This window comes from Lipomyces chichibuensis, assembly GCF_038497645.1.
Source record: "Lipomyces chichibuensis strain CBS 12929 unplaced genomic scaffold V1513scaffold_7, whole genome shotgun sequence".
Lineage (NCBI taxonomy): Eukaryota > Fungi > Ascomycota > Lipomycetes > Lipomycetales > Lipomycetaceae > Lipomyces > Lipomyces chichibuensis.
Window position 1 is genome coordinate 430,521 of NW_027117459.1, and position 13,467 is coordinate 443,987.

Consider the following 13,467-nt stretch of genomic DNA (forward strand, 5'->3'; position numbering starts at 1 on the left):
TCATAAGTTTTGGATGTTGGCGTAGTTATTATTTGATATCAGCCATCTATAATAAGCTGATATAGACGAGCTGTGGAAATGCGCTGCAAAACCGCTTGCGGACAAAAAATAACCAGGATTGTAAATATTCCGACGTTGAGAATACTTCAGACGAAGGCACGGAAACGGAACGGTACCGAGTCAAAGAATTGGAACCCGCCTGCGCTCGCAGATAGCGGCGTTTCATTGCAGCCTAAGGTTGAGTCCGACTATTGGTTGGCGATTGCCGAAAAGTGGCTTGTACTGTTTCGGTCACATATATATAACTATGATGAATTAAGGCTAGTGCTTGCACCGCGACAAATAAGCGATGAGAAATACAAACACAAAAGTAAGCCGAGAATGTTTACACTTGGTAATAACTTGTGGAAGCTTGGCAAAACCGTCGGTCATGAGAGCAGAGTGCCAGCCCATTCCGGCGATCAAAGTGGACGTAGCAAAGCTGGGGGAAGATGGATTAGCTGCGGCTCTGATAAGTTAAGGTGATCTGATCGCATCGAGCCGCAAAGCAAATCAGGCGCCGCGCAGGCCACCAGATTCCAGTCAATGCACTTACAGAGCACTTGGCGTCAGCGACCTCGTGCGGCGGAATCATAGTCATGTGGGCACATCTCATCATCGCTCTGTAACTGCATGTCACGTGCAACTGCAAAAATTTCTTCTTAAGGACTAGCAACTGTATACTTGCCACTTTCGGCTACAACGCCGGGAGTTGCTCCCAAGGCCGTTCGGCATCGACGACGAGAAACTCCCCCACGAGCTGCTGAAAAAGCATCCGATTGCTACCCCCCTATAACAATTCAAACGCCGCGAGACTCTCACGATATGGGCATTTTGGGCTTCGACGCGTTCGTATACTCATCGCATGGTCAGATCCCTTCCCATGACTGGCGTCGCGGAAGTTCTCGCGCATCTGATGCCCGCCGAGCCTCGTTTATGGCGCGCCTCTTCAGCCATCTCTCGTCCTCTATCGCGAATCTTGGCCCATCTTGGACCGCTAAGGACCGCGAATCTATATAACCGCGTTTCTCCCTAGGTCCATGTCTTTAGGTTTAAGTATGTCCTACTCTTCCCGAATCGTCCCTCAACAATTTCTACTGCTCTGGCATTTCATAGACGCAACCCAAACGTCCTTCTCAACACGCCTCGGTCACTTGTATTCAGCTTTGTCCACAAGGAAATCGTCAACTTGGCCTCGCCTTGTCTTTTTATTCTGATCTAAACTATGCTCAATAAGAAAAAGGACTTGATCGCTCAGGTTCATTACTCAGAGCCGCCCTACAGGCAGCCTTTTGCACATGTCGTTGGTACGTTTGCATTGATACCTCTAATGTCCAACTAACGTCTTGTAGACGAGCTCAATACCAACATCGAGGCGGGGTTGATGTTAGCGGAGGCAGAGCGCCGTCTTACTGAATATGGACAAAACAAGCTTGACGGTGAGAGCGCTGTTTCGCTCATAAAGGTCATTGCCAGACAGTGCACCAACGCCATGGGACTTGTTCTAGTACTTGCCATGGCTCTTTCCTTCGGAGTCAACGACTACGTCGAAGGAGGAGTCATCACTGCTGTTATTCTCCTCAACCTCGTTGTCGGCGTCGTGCAGGAGTACCGCGCAGAGCAGACTATAGACTCTCTCCGTTTACTCTCGTCGCCCACTGCCACGGTCCTCCGGGATGGCGTTGTTGACCATATCCCGTCAATTAACGTCGTTCCCGGTGACGTCATCGACATCAAGACCGGCGATGTCTTGCCCGCGGATGTCCGTCTTGTCGATACTATGAATTTCGAGACTGATGAGGCTCTTCTGACTGGCGAGTCGCTTCCGGTCCTAAAGGATCATGCGATTGCGATCCCTGACGAAGTTAATGTTGCTGACCGCATCAATGTCGCTTATTCGTCTACTACTGTTACCAAGGGTCGTGCTCGTGGCGTTGTCATTGCCACTGGTATGTCTACCGAGATTGGTTGCATCGCAGCCTCGCTCGCACGTAAGAAACGAAAATCGGGCCGATCGATGAACGCGCGCAAGTATGGTCCTCTCCAGACTGTGAAGGGCTTTTCGCTCAGGTTATGGGACGCAATCGGCAGCTTCCTCGGTCTCACAGTTGGTACTCCGTTGCAACGCAAGCTGGCTATATTGGCGTACTTCCTCCTCTGCTTTGCTTGCTTCCTGGCGCTTATTGTCTTTGCCGTCAACAACTTTAATGCATCTCATGAGGTTGCAATTTACGCTATCTCGCTTGGCATCGCTATCATTCCGGAGTCGTTAATTGCCGTGTTGACAATCACCATGGCCGTTGGCATGCGTCACATGGTCACTCGGCGTGTCATTGTTCGCAAGCTCGACGCCCTCGAAGCCCTCGGAGGTGTCACTAACATTTGCTCAGACAAGACCGGTACTCTTACCCAAGGCAAGATGTTGACGCGAAAGACTTGGATCCCTGGCGTCGGTATCTACGCTCTCACTGGATCGCGATCATCAGTCGACCCGACATCAGGCAACGTCGAGTTTCTTCCTTACACTCCCCCCTATCGAGTGACTGATAAGGACGGACAGATATCACCAATCGCTGTGTCGCGCACTACTGAGAACGTCTCGTCCAAGTGTTCCGATGAAAAGAAGAACGGCATAAGCAGAGCGGTCGTTGATCCCAATCACCCTGATCCCACCCTTTCAGCCTTCCTCGAGGCTTGCGCCATTTGCAACCTTGCTACTATTCGTTTTGATAAAGAAAAGAGCCAATGGATGGCTACCGGTGATCCTACTGAGGTATGTTTTGATTGACTTTCAATATCTTATCCAACACTAATTGATATATAGATTGCCCTACAGGTGTTCTCAGAGAGGTTCTCATGCGGAAAGAAGAGCCTCATTGAACGAGGCTGGATCCAGCTGGCTGAGTATCCATTTGACTCTGACCTTAAGCGCATGTCTGTCGTCTTCGAGGGACCGTCGGCCGAAAAGTCTACCAATCGTGGTGAAGTTGTCGTTTTCTCCAAAGGCGCTGTTGAGCGTATCATCGATCTTTGTACGGGCATTGCCATGGGATCAAATTACGAAGTTATGACCGAGAGCACGAAGACCGAGATCATGTCTGTCGTGACGGATCTTGCTACAGAAGGTCTTCGAGTTCTCGCCATTGCTCGACGTGTCGAGCGGAACCCCAAACTATCCTATCTTGACTACACTCGGGATCACGTCGAGAAAGAACTCACTCTTCTCGGTCTCGCTGGGATCTACGATCCTCCACGATTGGAAACTAAAGCGTCTGTGTTGCAATGCGCTGCGGCTGCTATCAAGGTCCATATGCTTACTGGTGATCATCCCGGAACTGCCCAAACAATTGCTCGCGAAGTGGGAATCATCCCTAGAACTGCTGACGATCTGCCGTCTCATGTCGCTGGCACTTTAGTCATGACTGCTTCCCAATTCGACGCGCTTTCGGATGAAGAGATCGATAAGCTTGAGACTCTTCCCCGAGTCATTGCTCGGTGCGCGCCTAACACCAAGGTCCGCATGATCGAGGCTTTACACAGACGATCTGCCTATGCCGCTATGACTGGTGATGGCGTGAACGACTCTCCAAGTTTGAAGATGGCCGATGTCGGTATTGCTATGGGTATGGGTGGCTCTGATGTTGCCAAGGCTGCTTCTGATCTCGTGTTGGCCGACGACAATTTCGCATCCATTGTATCTGCCATCGAAGAAGGTCGACGTATGTTCGAAAATATTCAGAAGTTCATCTTGCACTTGCTTGTGGCCAACGTTGCGGAGGTGCTTTTGCTGGTCGTTGGTCTTGCGTTCAAAGATCGTGATGGATTATCGGTCTTTCCGTTGGCTCCATTGCAGATCTTGTGGATCAACATGATTACTTCCCCTTTCCCGGCATTTGGTCTCAGCCTTGAGCCTGCTAGCCACGACATCATGAAGCGACCTCCTCGCGACAACAAGAAAGGTATATTTTCCTGGGAGATTGTCGCTGATACCCTTGTCTACGGTTTTATTATGGTAAGTCGTTTCAATTGCTTAGTGATTGTAACTTATCTAAATCAAGTGCTAACAATTTTATAGGGTGCCTGTTGCCTTATGAGCTTCACAGTCGTTGTCTACGGCCACGGTAATGGCGCGCTCGGCGAGAACTGCAACTCTGGGTATAGTGACTCTTGCGAAGTTGTCTTCCGAGCCCGCGCGGCCATGTTTGCACAACTCACCTGGCTCATTCTTATCAGCGCCTTGGAATTCAAGGATCTCCGTCGGTCAATGTTTCGCCTGAATGTTGACGACAGGTCCGTCTTTCCCTTCTTCAAGGACATGTACAGCAACAAATTTCTGCTATTCTCCGTCATCATTGGCGCGTTTTCTGTCTTCCCCGTCATACACATCCCAAAACTCAGCACAGACGTCTTCAAGATGAAGCCGATTACCTGGGAATGGTCCCTCTTGGCCGTCGTTATGGTTATTTTCATTTTCGGGGTCGAAACCTGGAAGTTTATTAAGCGCCAGACGGACATGTTCACGAAACAGCTGGTCGAGTCCGAGGCGGACTTGTATTCGGCTTAGCTCAATATCGGATTTCTTACTTTTGGACCCGTATAGTTTGCCGTTGTCTTTCATGTTTGCATTAGCTAAAAGGTTAATCCGATATATTGGGGTATTAATATAAGTCAGTTTTGTTAAATGAATAAGTTATAGATTATTCCATCATAATTAAACCCGTTCGGACTTAACTTCGTCAACTACTCTATTTGTCGGCCAATACATCTTTCTCTTGAAATGATTACGCGTTCAAAACCTCCTCAACACGCTTTACGACTGCCAATAATTTTTCCTCTGCCAAGCGGCCCGCAACGATTTGCAGGTTAACGGGCAGACCGTCCATTGTCTCGGGGTCATCTATAATCTCCGTTAGCTTGTCATTTACCAATTTATTCAATACGAGGCACTGACACAAAGGCCAATTAGTACTATCCCAATCGTTGCGGGGAACATAAGCCCTCTGTTCTTCATTCAAGGAGTCGATTTCCTTATCGACCTTGGACACAGGGAACACGGCGGCGCTATAATCTAATCCGTTCCAGACACGGGTGTACCCGACCCAGCTATGCCTCAGTCAGCATACTACCAACAAAGTCAATTTTCGTGAAACTCACTTGGTCTTGCGGCATGGAACAGCAGTGTGTGGGCATCCAGGTGCCAGAATGAAATCAATAGGTTCGGAGGTACTTGTCAGCTTTCCAGACGCATTCCATCTGTCGAGATACTTCTTCTGGAGCTCACGCTTGAGCACCATATTGTGCCAGTATTCTGGAATCGAAATAGGCGGGCCGCGGTTAACCATTTCCTCAACATATGGCATAAACGGCTCGCCCATCTTGTTGACATCAGTCTTAACATCCTCGCCACCGTCCGCGATGTAGAACTTGTTCAGAATAGGAACCAGCTCCTGATGTAAATCCGGCGCCGACCATTCGACAATCTCGTGCCCTGCAGCTTTCAATTTCTCGGCTGCTTCGCGTAGTGTGCGTTCGATTGGCGGGTGCACGCGAACCACGCCGTCGTCTTTCATGACGCCGATGATAAATTTCTTTTTGGAGAGGTACTGATCGAAGATCTCTTGGCGCCACGGAATGGGAATGCATTTGGGGTCGAGCGTCCAGGGTTCGTTCTCGATGACGGTCTTCGTGATAGAGATTAAGGAGTCGAGGTTTCGAGTCATAGGGCCGATAACACTGGGGACGTGCTCCTGGCCATCAATGGTGACTGGGACGCCTTCGTACGGAATTCGCCATGCCTACATGATTAGCTTTATCTTATTAGGACGTTGACCTATTGGGACGTACGCTAGGACGAAGACCATATCCACCGTTCATGACCTGAGGAATACGCACACTACCGCCGAGATCGGTACCCCAGCCCATAATACTGGCTTTCAATGCAAGCAAAGCGCCTTCACCGCCAGTCGAACCGCCCGACGTAAAATCACGACGACGCGGATTGACAGTGCATCCCCACAATGGGTTTTCGCATTCGCACCACATAATACTTTGTGGCAGATTCGTCTTCGCAATCACAACTGCGCCTTCCTTCTCGAAGATAGTGACCAAGACTGCTTCTTTGGACTTGTCCATTACTGGATTGTTCGCGCGGCCCACGTACCCCAGTGTGGTGTCGACGCCGTACACGTTGAATTGGTCCTTGAGAGTAAGGGGGACACCGTGGTATTTGCCGACAGTTTTGCCTTCCTTGGCGTAGTATTCGTCGAGTCCCTTAGCACGCGCTAAGGCCTGCTCAAACACTACTTCCGACAAGGCATTGGTCTGGTGCAGTACCTTGTCAACCAGCGTCCTCAAATATCATTCATTCAAGGTTATGTAAACTCACCAACTGATGAGCAACTGTAGCACGTTTGATATAAGCGGTAATGACCTCTGTGGCAGAATACGTGCCCTCTCTTATCTTCGCAGCAAGCGTATCAATATCGTCAATCGCCGTAATCTCCTTCTCCTTCGTAGAAAGCAAACTATCCGCGCCGCCCTTGTCAAAAAAATCGTACACGTAGAGATCGTCTTTAGGCGGAAGGCCCGTCTCCGGGAGTTTGTACGGCTCGAGGAGTGTTTCACGATCTGCCCGCTTTTGGGCGACGACTTCTTGCCATGTGACCATTGTAGAGGAGAGGTGTAGAAATGTGGGGTAGATTATCTATAGCAATTTAGCGTAGTACTTGATAAACGGCAGATAAGGTATGCTTGGCCGTTAATTACATCGGAGAAAATTGTATAACCCGAAGTCGATTGATATGAGCGGTCTCACGGTCCAGCAATCCTAATGCCGCAGAATTTGGAGGCGCAGCGTTCGCATGAAGGGTCCGAGGTCAGTTCCAGGGATTGTGCAGGTACGAGAAATTTACGGGTCTGGTATTTCCGGAAGTGCCCGAATTTAACGCGGGCTGGATGTGCACGGGGCGTATGTTTTACAGTGAACAATTTGCAGGCCAGATTAGACGAAATTGAGTCTAAAGAGAGACTTCTCGCGCCTCCAGATACATTGAGATCCATGTCTACAGCTGCGGCTGGCCATTTCAATTTCGATACAATTGGTCTAAAAGCGACGCCAGTAAATCTAGAGCGATTAAGTTGCAGAATATGTGCTCATTTAGGGCCGGCAAGGAAGTGTTCGAACGTTGCCCTCTGCTCTCAACCCGGGAAGCAAAATCACGTGCCGGACGTTACTGATAAACCGTCGAGCCAATAATCGGGCGACCGTCGATATCCGTGCGGCGTAACCCAGCAACCAAATTCAGACAGAAGAAAGCAAGATCTTTCTACTGGATTTAAGAAACTCCATCAATGTAATAGACTCGCTGTCAGGCGTTTATGAGAGGCGTGTGCAGCACCTCATATGCTCTTATTGGCAATTGGCCGTAGGCAGTTATTGGTGTATCATCCCCTGCATGCGAATTTATTCTATACGAGCCACAGACACAAAGGCCAATTGGTACATCCCAATCTGTTCGGACGTAGAAATTCGATATCGCTACTTAAGCAATCGTAAGTTTGTAACAATATAGAGTGAATTGGTGGCAGTCTTACCATTGAATGCGCCGGGCGGACCCAGTTTGTACCGGCCACCAAAAAATGGCGTCGTAAGTTTTGCCGAAATCTGGCGACGTCACTACTTCCAGTTCTCCGGCATCTTTCTCCCTGTAACCAATCACTGGTTTGGAACAGTCGTCGATCCGATACAATAATTAATCAGAGCTAGCTCAATCTTACAATAATGGGCAAGAAACGTGCGTTATTATTTTGTCCAAGTTTCGCAATTTTGATAACACCAACTCTGTGACGGAGACGTACTGCGTTCACAGCGGCGGTAGGATGAGCTTCACGCGGGGCGGGCGCGGAACATTTATTGTATGAATTGCAGTTAACAATTATCTACTATAGGCGTTCTCGTTTGCTATGGAGTCGATATTGATGCTGTCGCCGGTTGGCTTGGATCTTACGGTGGAGAGGACTCCTCCAACGATATCTCTAGAGGTAAGTAGGCAGTCCAAGTACCAATCCAAAATCAATTGATAAATTCGTGCTAAATAATGAATAGGTCTCTGGGCTGGCACCATTGGTGTCCGCCGTCTATTGACGCTCTTCGACAAGTACGGTATCAAAGCGACGTGGTTCATTCCCGGCCATTCCCTTGAGACCTTCCCCGAGGAGTGCGCCATGATCCGTGACGGGGGCCACGAGATGTAAATTGTTATCTCTACTATTTAGCCTCTTACAAGTTCGCTAATTCTTCGTCACAGCGGCCTCCACGGCTACTCTCATGAGAACCCCGCTGACATGACGATCGAGCAGCAGGCCGACGTGCTTGACTACACATACAAGCTCCTCACCAAGTTCTGCGGCAAGCCACCCAAAGGTAGTGTCGCCCCCTGGTGGGAGACTTCAAAGGAGGGTGCTGAGCTGTTGCTAAAATACGGTATCGAGTATGATCACTCGCTCAGCCATCACGATGCGCAGGCCTACTGGCTGCGTACCGGCGACACCTGGACTAAGATCGACTACTCCAAGAAGGCGTCTGAATGGATGAAGCCTCTTGTCTACGGACAGGATACTGGTCTTGTTGAGATTCCCGGCAACTGGTACATCGATGACTTGCCTCCAATGGTACGTGTGCTGCATATTATTTTTGGGTCCTAATGGCTAATATGTATGTATTAATTGTAATAGATGTTCATCAAGGCTAGTGCCAACTCTCACGGTTACGTCAACCCTCGCGATATTGAGGATATCTGGAAGGATCACTTTGAGTACTTCTACCGCGAATACGACGAGTTCATCTTCCCAATGACCATCCACCCGGACGTCTCCGGTCGACCACACGTCGTGCTTATGCACGAGAGGTATTTAAATCTTCCTCTTTAGGCTTAGAATGTTGGCTAATCAAGGTAGACTTATTGAGTTCATTAACTCGCACGATGGCGTTGAATGGGTTACTATGGGCGAGATGGCAGACGACTTTAAGTCCAAGAACACCCCTCCCCCTGGCGCGCTTATGCCTGCTCCCGCCGGTGCTGTTCTCAAGGAGCAAGAGAAGTAAAGATTGGTGAAATGTTAGGAGTTCTGTTTATTTTTTTTTGAATTTCAGTTGTGTCGATTGTTGTAGTTCACTGCGGATGGACTTTGGCAATAGCGCGAAATTCGAGGAAATATGAACTACGCTTTTCCGCTTGCGGTTGATCGTATAAATGTAGAAAAATTTATGAATGCGTTTCGCCAGTCACGTGGACATGTATAGGCGAACTCATTCTCGTAAAATCTGATGATTTAATTGTCATAAAATAAATTCTAAGTATTTGATATGTCTATCTACGTGATTTGGCTGCGTGACATATACAGGCTTACTTTATGATTCATACATCAGTCGGAGGGCATCGCGCAACACGAGTCATTTTGCTACGACGTCACAAATACCAATTTTTTACAACACTTGCCCGGCACATATTGAAGGTCCAACGACATTTCAAATAATCGGCCACAACAATGTCACGAACGCAACCACATTATTTTGGCGCGGGTCCAGCCCTTCTTCCGGCCGAGGTTCTCCAGCAAGCGGCCTCTGATTTACTAAACTACAAAGATAGTGGTCTCGGCCTTGGTGAAATCTCGCACCGATCTGCGTTAGCCGTGAATGTTGTTGACTCAGCGAAGGCGACTATCAAGCAATTGCTCACAGTCCCAGATACTTACGAAATTTTTTTCTTGCAAGGTGGTGGTACAGGTGAATTTTCAGCCGTGGTGTACAATCTTCTCGCCTCGTTTGCATTGAAGACTTTTAAAAAGGGCAGGGCTGATTACTTGGTCACGGGATCATGGAGCCAGAAAGCCGCCGAGGAAGCAACTCGGTTGGGTGTCGATGTCAACCTGGCAGTTGATGCGAGAAAGTGGAGTGCTGATGGCAAAAGCTATGGTACCATCCCAGATCCGACAACCTGGACTCTGGGAAGTGCCGCGGACACGGCATACGTCTACTATTGCGATAATGAAACGGTTCACGGTGTTGAATTTCCATATATTCCCGAAGTTCCGGAAGGTGTCGAGCTGGTCGCGGATATGTCGTCAAATATTCTCTCAAGAGAATTCGATATCACCAAGTTTGGTTTAGTATTCGTGAGTGACATGACTTATGTAGTATGAAACTGTATGATGTCCTAATGCATTGTAGGCCGGTGCACAGAAAAATATTGGCATGGCAGGTGTGACTGTCTGTATCATCAAGAAGCAACTCCTTGGCCGTCTTAGAGAAGATTATCTTGTCGATCTCGGTATCCCACTGGCCCCTCTTGTCCTTGATTTCCCAACTATCGTCAAGAACAATTCGCTCTACAACACTCTTCCAATTTTCAATGTCCACATCGTCTACTTGACCACACAACGACTAGTCGATAATGGTGGATTGAAAGTCCAAAAAGCAATCAGTGAGGCTAAGGCCAAAAAACTTTATGATGCTCTCGACGCGGCACCCAAGGGCGTGTATAACTGCATTGTCGAGAGGGCTTCCCGCAGTAGGATGAACGTTGTGTTCACCATTCCTGGAGAGGGCAGGGAAAAAGCGTTCTTGGATGGCGCCAAGGAGAGAGGTATGACAGGTCTCCAGGGTCACCGTAGTGTCGGCGGAATCAGGGTGTCAAATTACAACGCCGTTAGCGAGAGGAGCATTGACATGCTAGTTGACTGGATAAATACGTTTGCAGCGAGCGCCAAGACGGATTAGGATTGTCTTTAGGAAAGCGTTCCATAAATAGTAATTGCATCAATAGTAGTTGCATAAAAATAACGTGTCGCATGTTTAATTATGTATAATATATCATTTCCTATTGAACGCCAGCTCCTACAAAATTGCATAGAATTCCTCTTACGCAAAGCAATCTCACGGCACGTTCTAACGTAGCTATAGAGTCAAGCTGGGGATATAATATGACACATAGCTGTGGTCGTCCAGTCCTGCTAGCAGCACATGTAGCATCAACGTATACCTGTCTGCTATACCTATTGAACAGTTAGTACAGTGCCAGGTACAGCCACAAGGTAACAGCAACCCAACTTACAAAAAATAATTCGCCTGGAGGCGTAACTTATTCTAAGCGCATGGAATAACTCGTCTGCATTTACCACAATGCTATATAATGTATCTTTATCCAAGTCTTCCTGCGATTCGTCATTACCTTCTTGTGAATCCCCATTTAGCATGAGGGTCAAGTTAGTCCACTTCGCGTCCACCGTAACGTCATCGTTATGTATCGCTATTCTTAATTCCCCCGCTCGATTAGCGGCTATAGTAATATGCTTTGTCAAATTTCTATATCGTTCGCATATCCGTAATACACTGCGCACATGCCGATATAATTCAAGTGAAACATCCGGATTGGGGATTGTAGGTTCAGCAATTCCCTCCAGCACATTCTCGCGTATCACCTTGATTGGGATCTCTTGCTTGATTGACGTGTAAGATGGACTATCCACCGAAACGACTAAATATGGAATTCTTCCTCTTTTCGCTAATTTTACTTTGACCGTGTCGCTACTACTAGTGCACGATTTCAACGCACGAACGAAGAGGTCGAGGTTCAATTCCATGTTTATATGATCGTTGTCTAACGAGCCAATTTGAATCTCTGAGAATATGTCTGCAAGCTCCAAATGCCTACACATATTAGACTTTGGTTTCGCTTGACACCAACACCATACTTACGCCCAAATCTGTGTGGCACTTTGACCTAGCGACTCTTTGAATGATATTAATGTGAATCGTCCATCTGTGACTCTTATCAAGCAGTGCTTGCGTAAAAACGACATTCCATACAGGACCGCTTAGATCAACGTTAGTAAATGACCATCGAAAATACAAGAGCGAGATTTCTGATCTCACCTCGGAGTGTATCCGGCTGCTGCATGTTTGCCGTAAAGCGCATGTCGCAGATCCACGGGCCGCCCAGATCAGACGGTTGGCTAGCTAATAATCACAAGTACAACGCTGTCTCCTGCTTTTAATACGGAGATCAAAATATTCTCCTTGAGCTTTCCTAAAATTGCTCGCGTGTAAGTTGATATTATCGCGGTTGTGGATTGTGCAATTATATCAGAGAGGCGCGTCTGGGACGTGGGCTTCACGCGTTGTGCGAAGGTTAAAGATATTGAACCTGGCGTTAAGGGCTATAATTACTATGGTGCATCCAGGCTAGTCCCGACAATTGTACCATGCAACGTAGACAGCACAATAACGCACCACATTTACCGTATTTCAGTCTCAAATTGAAATAATATAGAAGTTCCATGAAACCTCTAACAGCTTTCAACTTTACAACTACGGAGACACCAAAAGTACGAAGAAGACCGGAATCAGGATGAGCGGGAGAGTGACCCACGTGAGACCGAAGAAGAAGAAAATTTGGAGCATAATGGAGACGAAGATACGAAATCTCCTGTAGATATTTGTGCCTTATTACAAAAAATCGAGATACGCCTTCAGAACAAATAACAAATGCCACGAGACGAGGTCTTGCAGCTTACGGTGCTCAAGCGCTACTTTAACGACCGGCTCAGAGGAAAGGGAAAAATGCAAGCGTCTATTGATGCGGCCTATTACAGCTTTGACAGGGGAGAGTACATGGCACGAGTTATCAGAGGGTGGGCCAGACTTTATGAATATACTGAGTCTTTGCCTCCTCTAAGCCAGCGCGGCAAGCACACTAAATGCACGTCAGCATTAGACGATGAAGATGTTCGTGAGCAGTGCCTCTCTTACTTTCGATCCCTTCCTCCAAACGCACGGTCTGCTACAAAGCTTAAGGCATATTACGAACAAGTCGTCTACCCTGAAGTTAGCGGCTCAATGAATAAAGCCACCATTTCGTTGACTACCATCACACGATATTTGCAGCTGTGGGGTTTCAGCTTAAAGGGGCACACGAAGGACATCTATCATGATGGCCATGAGCGTGCTGACGTTGTCGAATACCGCAAGTCTTGGGCAGCGACTATGATGAACTACAGGACGAAGATGAGAGAATATGGCGGTGAAGATTGTTCGGAAGTTATAATGCCAAATCTCCAAGAGGGTGACAAAGAAATTGTGCTTGTGACTCGCGATGAATGCTACTTCAATAGCAACGACGACGTTGCAATCACTTGGACAGCAAAAGGCGAGTCTATTATTAAAAAGAAAGGTCAGGGCCTGGGATTGATGGTGTCCGACTTCTATTGCGCATGCCACGGCTCGCTCCAATTCGACAGCCAATACGCTCGTGAGATCATTGAGCCTGGGAAGGATTCGATCCTGGACTTACCGATCTGGCTGTGGGCGTGCGCGCGGAGTTGACGTGGCCACGCCTCCGGGATGGGAGAGTTGATATGGAAGCCCGAGAG

The 13,467-nt window shown here is 48.0% G+C and overlaps 6 protein-coding genes across 6 annotated transcripts; 4 read left to right on the forward strand and 2 right to left on the reverse strand.

Annotated features, from left to right (window-relative positions):
- Positions 1-1,162: 1,162 nt before the first annotated feature.
- V1513DRAFT_301365 (uncharacterized protein) lies at positions 1,163-4,946 on the forward strand. The gene is made up of 4 exons (XM_066894629.1): positions 1,163-1,346; positions 1,392-2,812; positions 2,864-4,051; positions 4,115-4,946. The coding sequence occupies exons 1-4, from the start codon at positions 1,265-1,267 to the stop codon at positions 4,601-4,603; spliced, it is 3,180 nt and encodes a 1,059-aa protein (XP_066754935.1). The 5' UTR covers positions 1,163-1,264; the 3' UTR covers positions 4,604-4,946.
- V1513DRAFT_440897 (amidase signature domain-containing protein) lies at positions 4,675-6,885 on the reverse strand. The gene is made up of 6 exons (XM_066897435.1): positions 6,805-6,885; positions 6,425-6,742; positions 5,884-6,360; positions 5,194-5,834; positions 4,991-5,142; positions 4,675-4,936 (listed from the first exon to the last, which is right to left on the reverse strand). Exons 2-6 carry the CDS (start codon positions 6,704-6,706, stop codon positions 4,821-4,823), a joined length of 1,668 nt encoding a protein of 555 aa, XP_066754936.1. The 5' UTR covers positions 6,707-6,742; positions 6,805-6,885; the 3' UTR covers positions 4,675-4,820.
- A 934-nt stretch (positions 6,886-7,819) lies between these two features.
- On the forward strand, positions 7,820-9,142 carry V1513DRAFT_457517 (uncharacterized protein; the record flags this gene model as incomplete). The annotated part of the gene is made up of 6 exons (XM_066899627.1): positions 7,820-7,832; positions 7,987-8,079; positions 8,144-8,288; positions 8,346-8,709; positions 8,773-8,945; positions 8,995-9,142. The coding sequence occupies 6 exons, from the start codon at positions 7,820-7,822 to the stop codon at positions 9,140-9,142; spliced, it is 936 nt and encodes a 311-aa protein (XP_066754937.1).
- A 443-nt stretch (positions 9,143-9,585) lies between these two features.
- V1513DRAFT_376198 (pyridoxal phosphate-dependent transferase) lies at positions 9,586-10,816 on the forward strand (the record flags this gene model as incomplete). The annotated part of the gene is made up of 2 exons (XM_066894924.1): positions 9,586-10,212; positions 10,268-10,816. 2 exons carry the CDS (start codon positions 9,586-9,588, stop codon positions 10,814-10,816), a joined length of 1,176 nt encoding a protein of 391 aa, XP_066754938.1.
- Positions 10,817-10,882: 66 nt separating this feature from the next.
- Positions 10,883-12,214, reverse strand: V1513DRAFT_397054 (checkpoint protein Hus1/Mec3). The gene is made up of 4 exons (XM_066895400.1): positions 11,972-12,214; positions 11,795-11,912; positions 11,151-11,746; positions 10,883-11,091 (listed from the first exon to the last, which is right to left on the reverse strand). Exons 1-4 carry the CDS (start codon positions 12,012-12,014, stop codon positions 10,994-10,996), a joined length of 855 nt encoding a protein of 284 aa, XP_066754939.1. The 5' UTR covers positions 12,015-12,214; the 3' UTR covers positions 10,883-10,993.
- A 693-nt stretch (positions 12,215-12,907) lies between these two features.
- V1513DRAFT_440909 (uncharacterized protein) lies at positions 12,908-13,430 on the forward strand. The gene has a single exon (XM_066897436.1). It carries the CDS (start codon positions 12,935-12,937, stop codon positions 13,418-13,420), a length of 486 nt encoding a protein of 161 aa, XP_066754940.1. The 5' UTR covers positions 12,908-12,934; the 3' UTR covers positions 13,421-13,430.
- Positions 13,431-13,467: the final 37 nt, after the last annotated feature.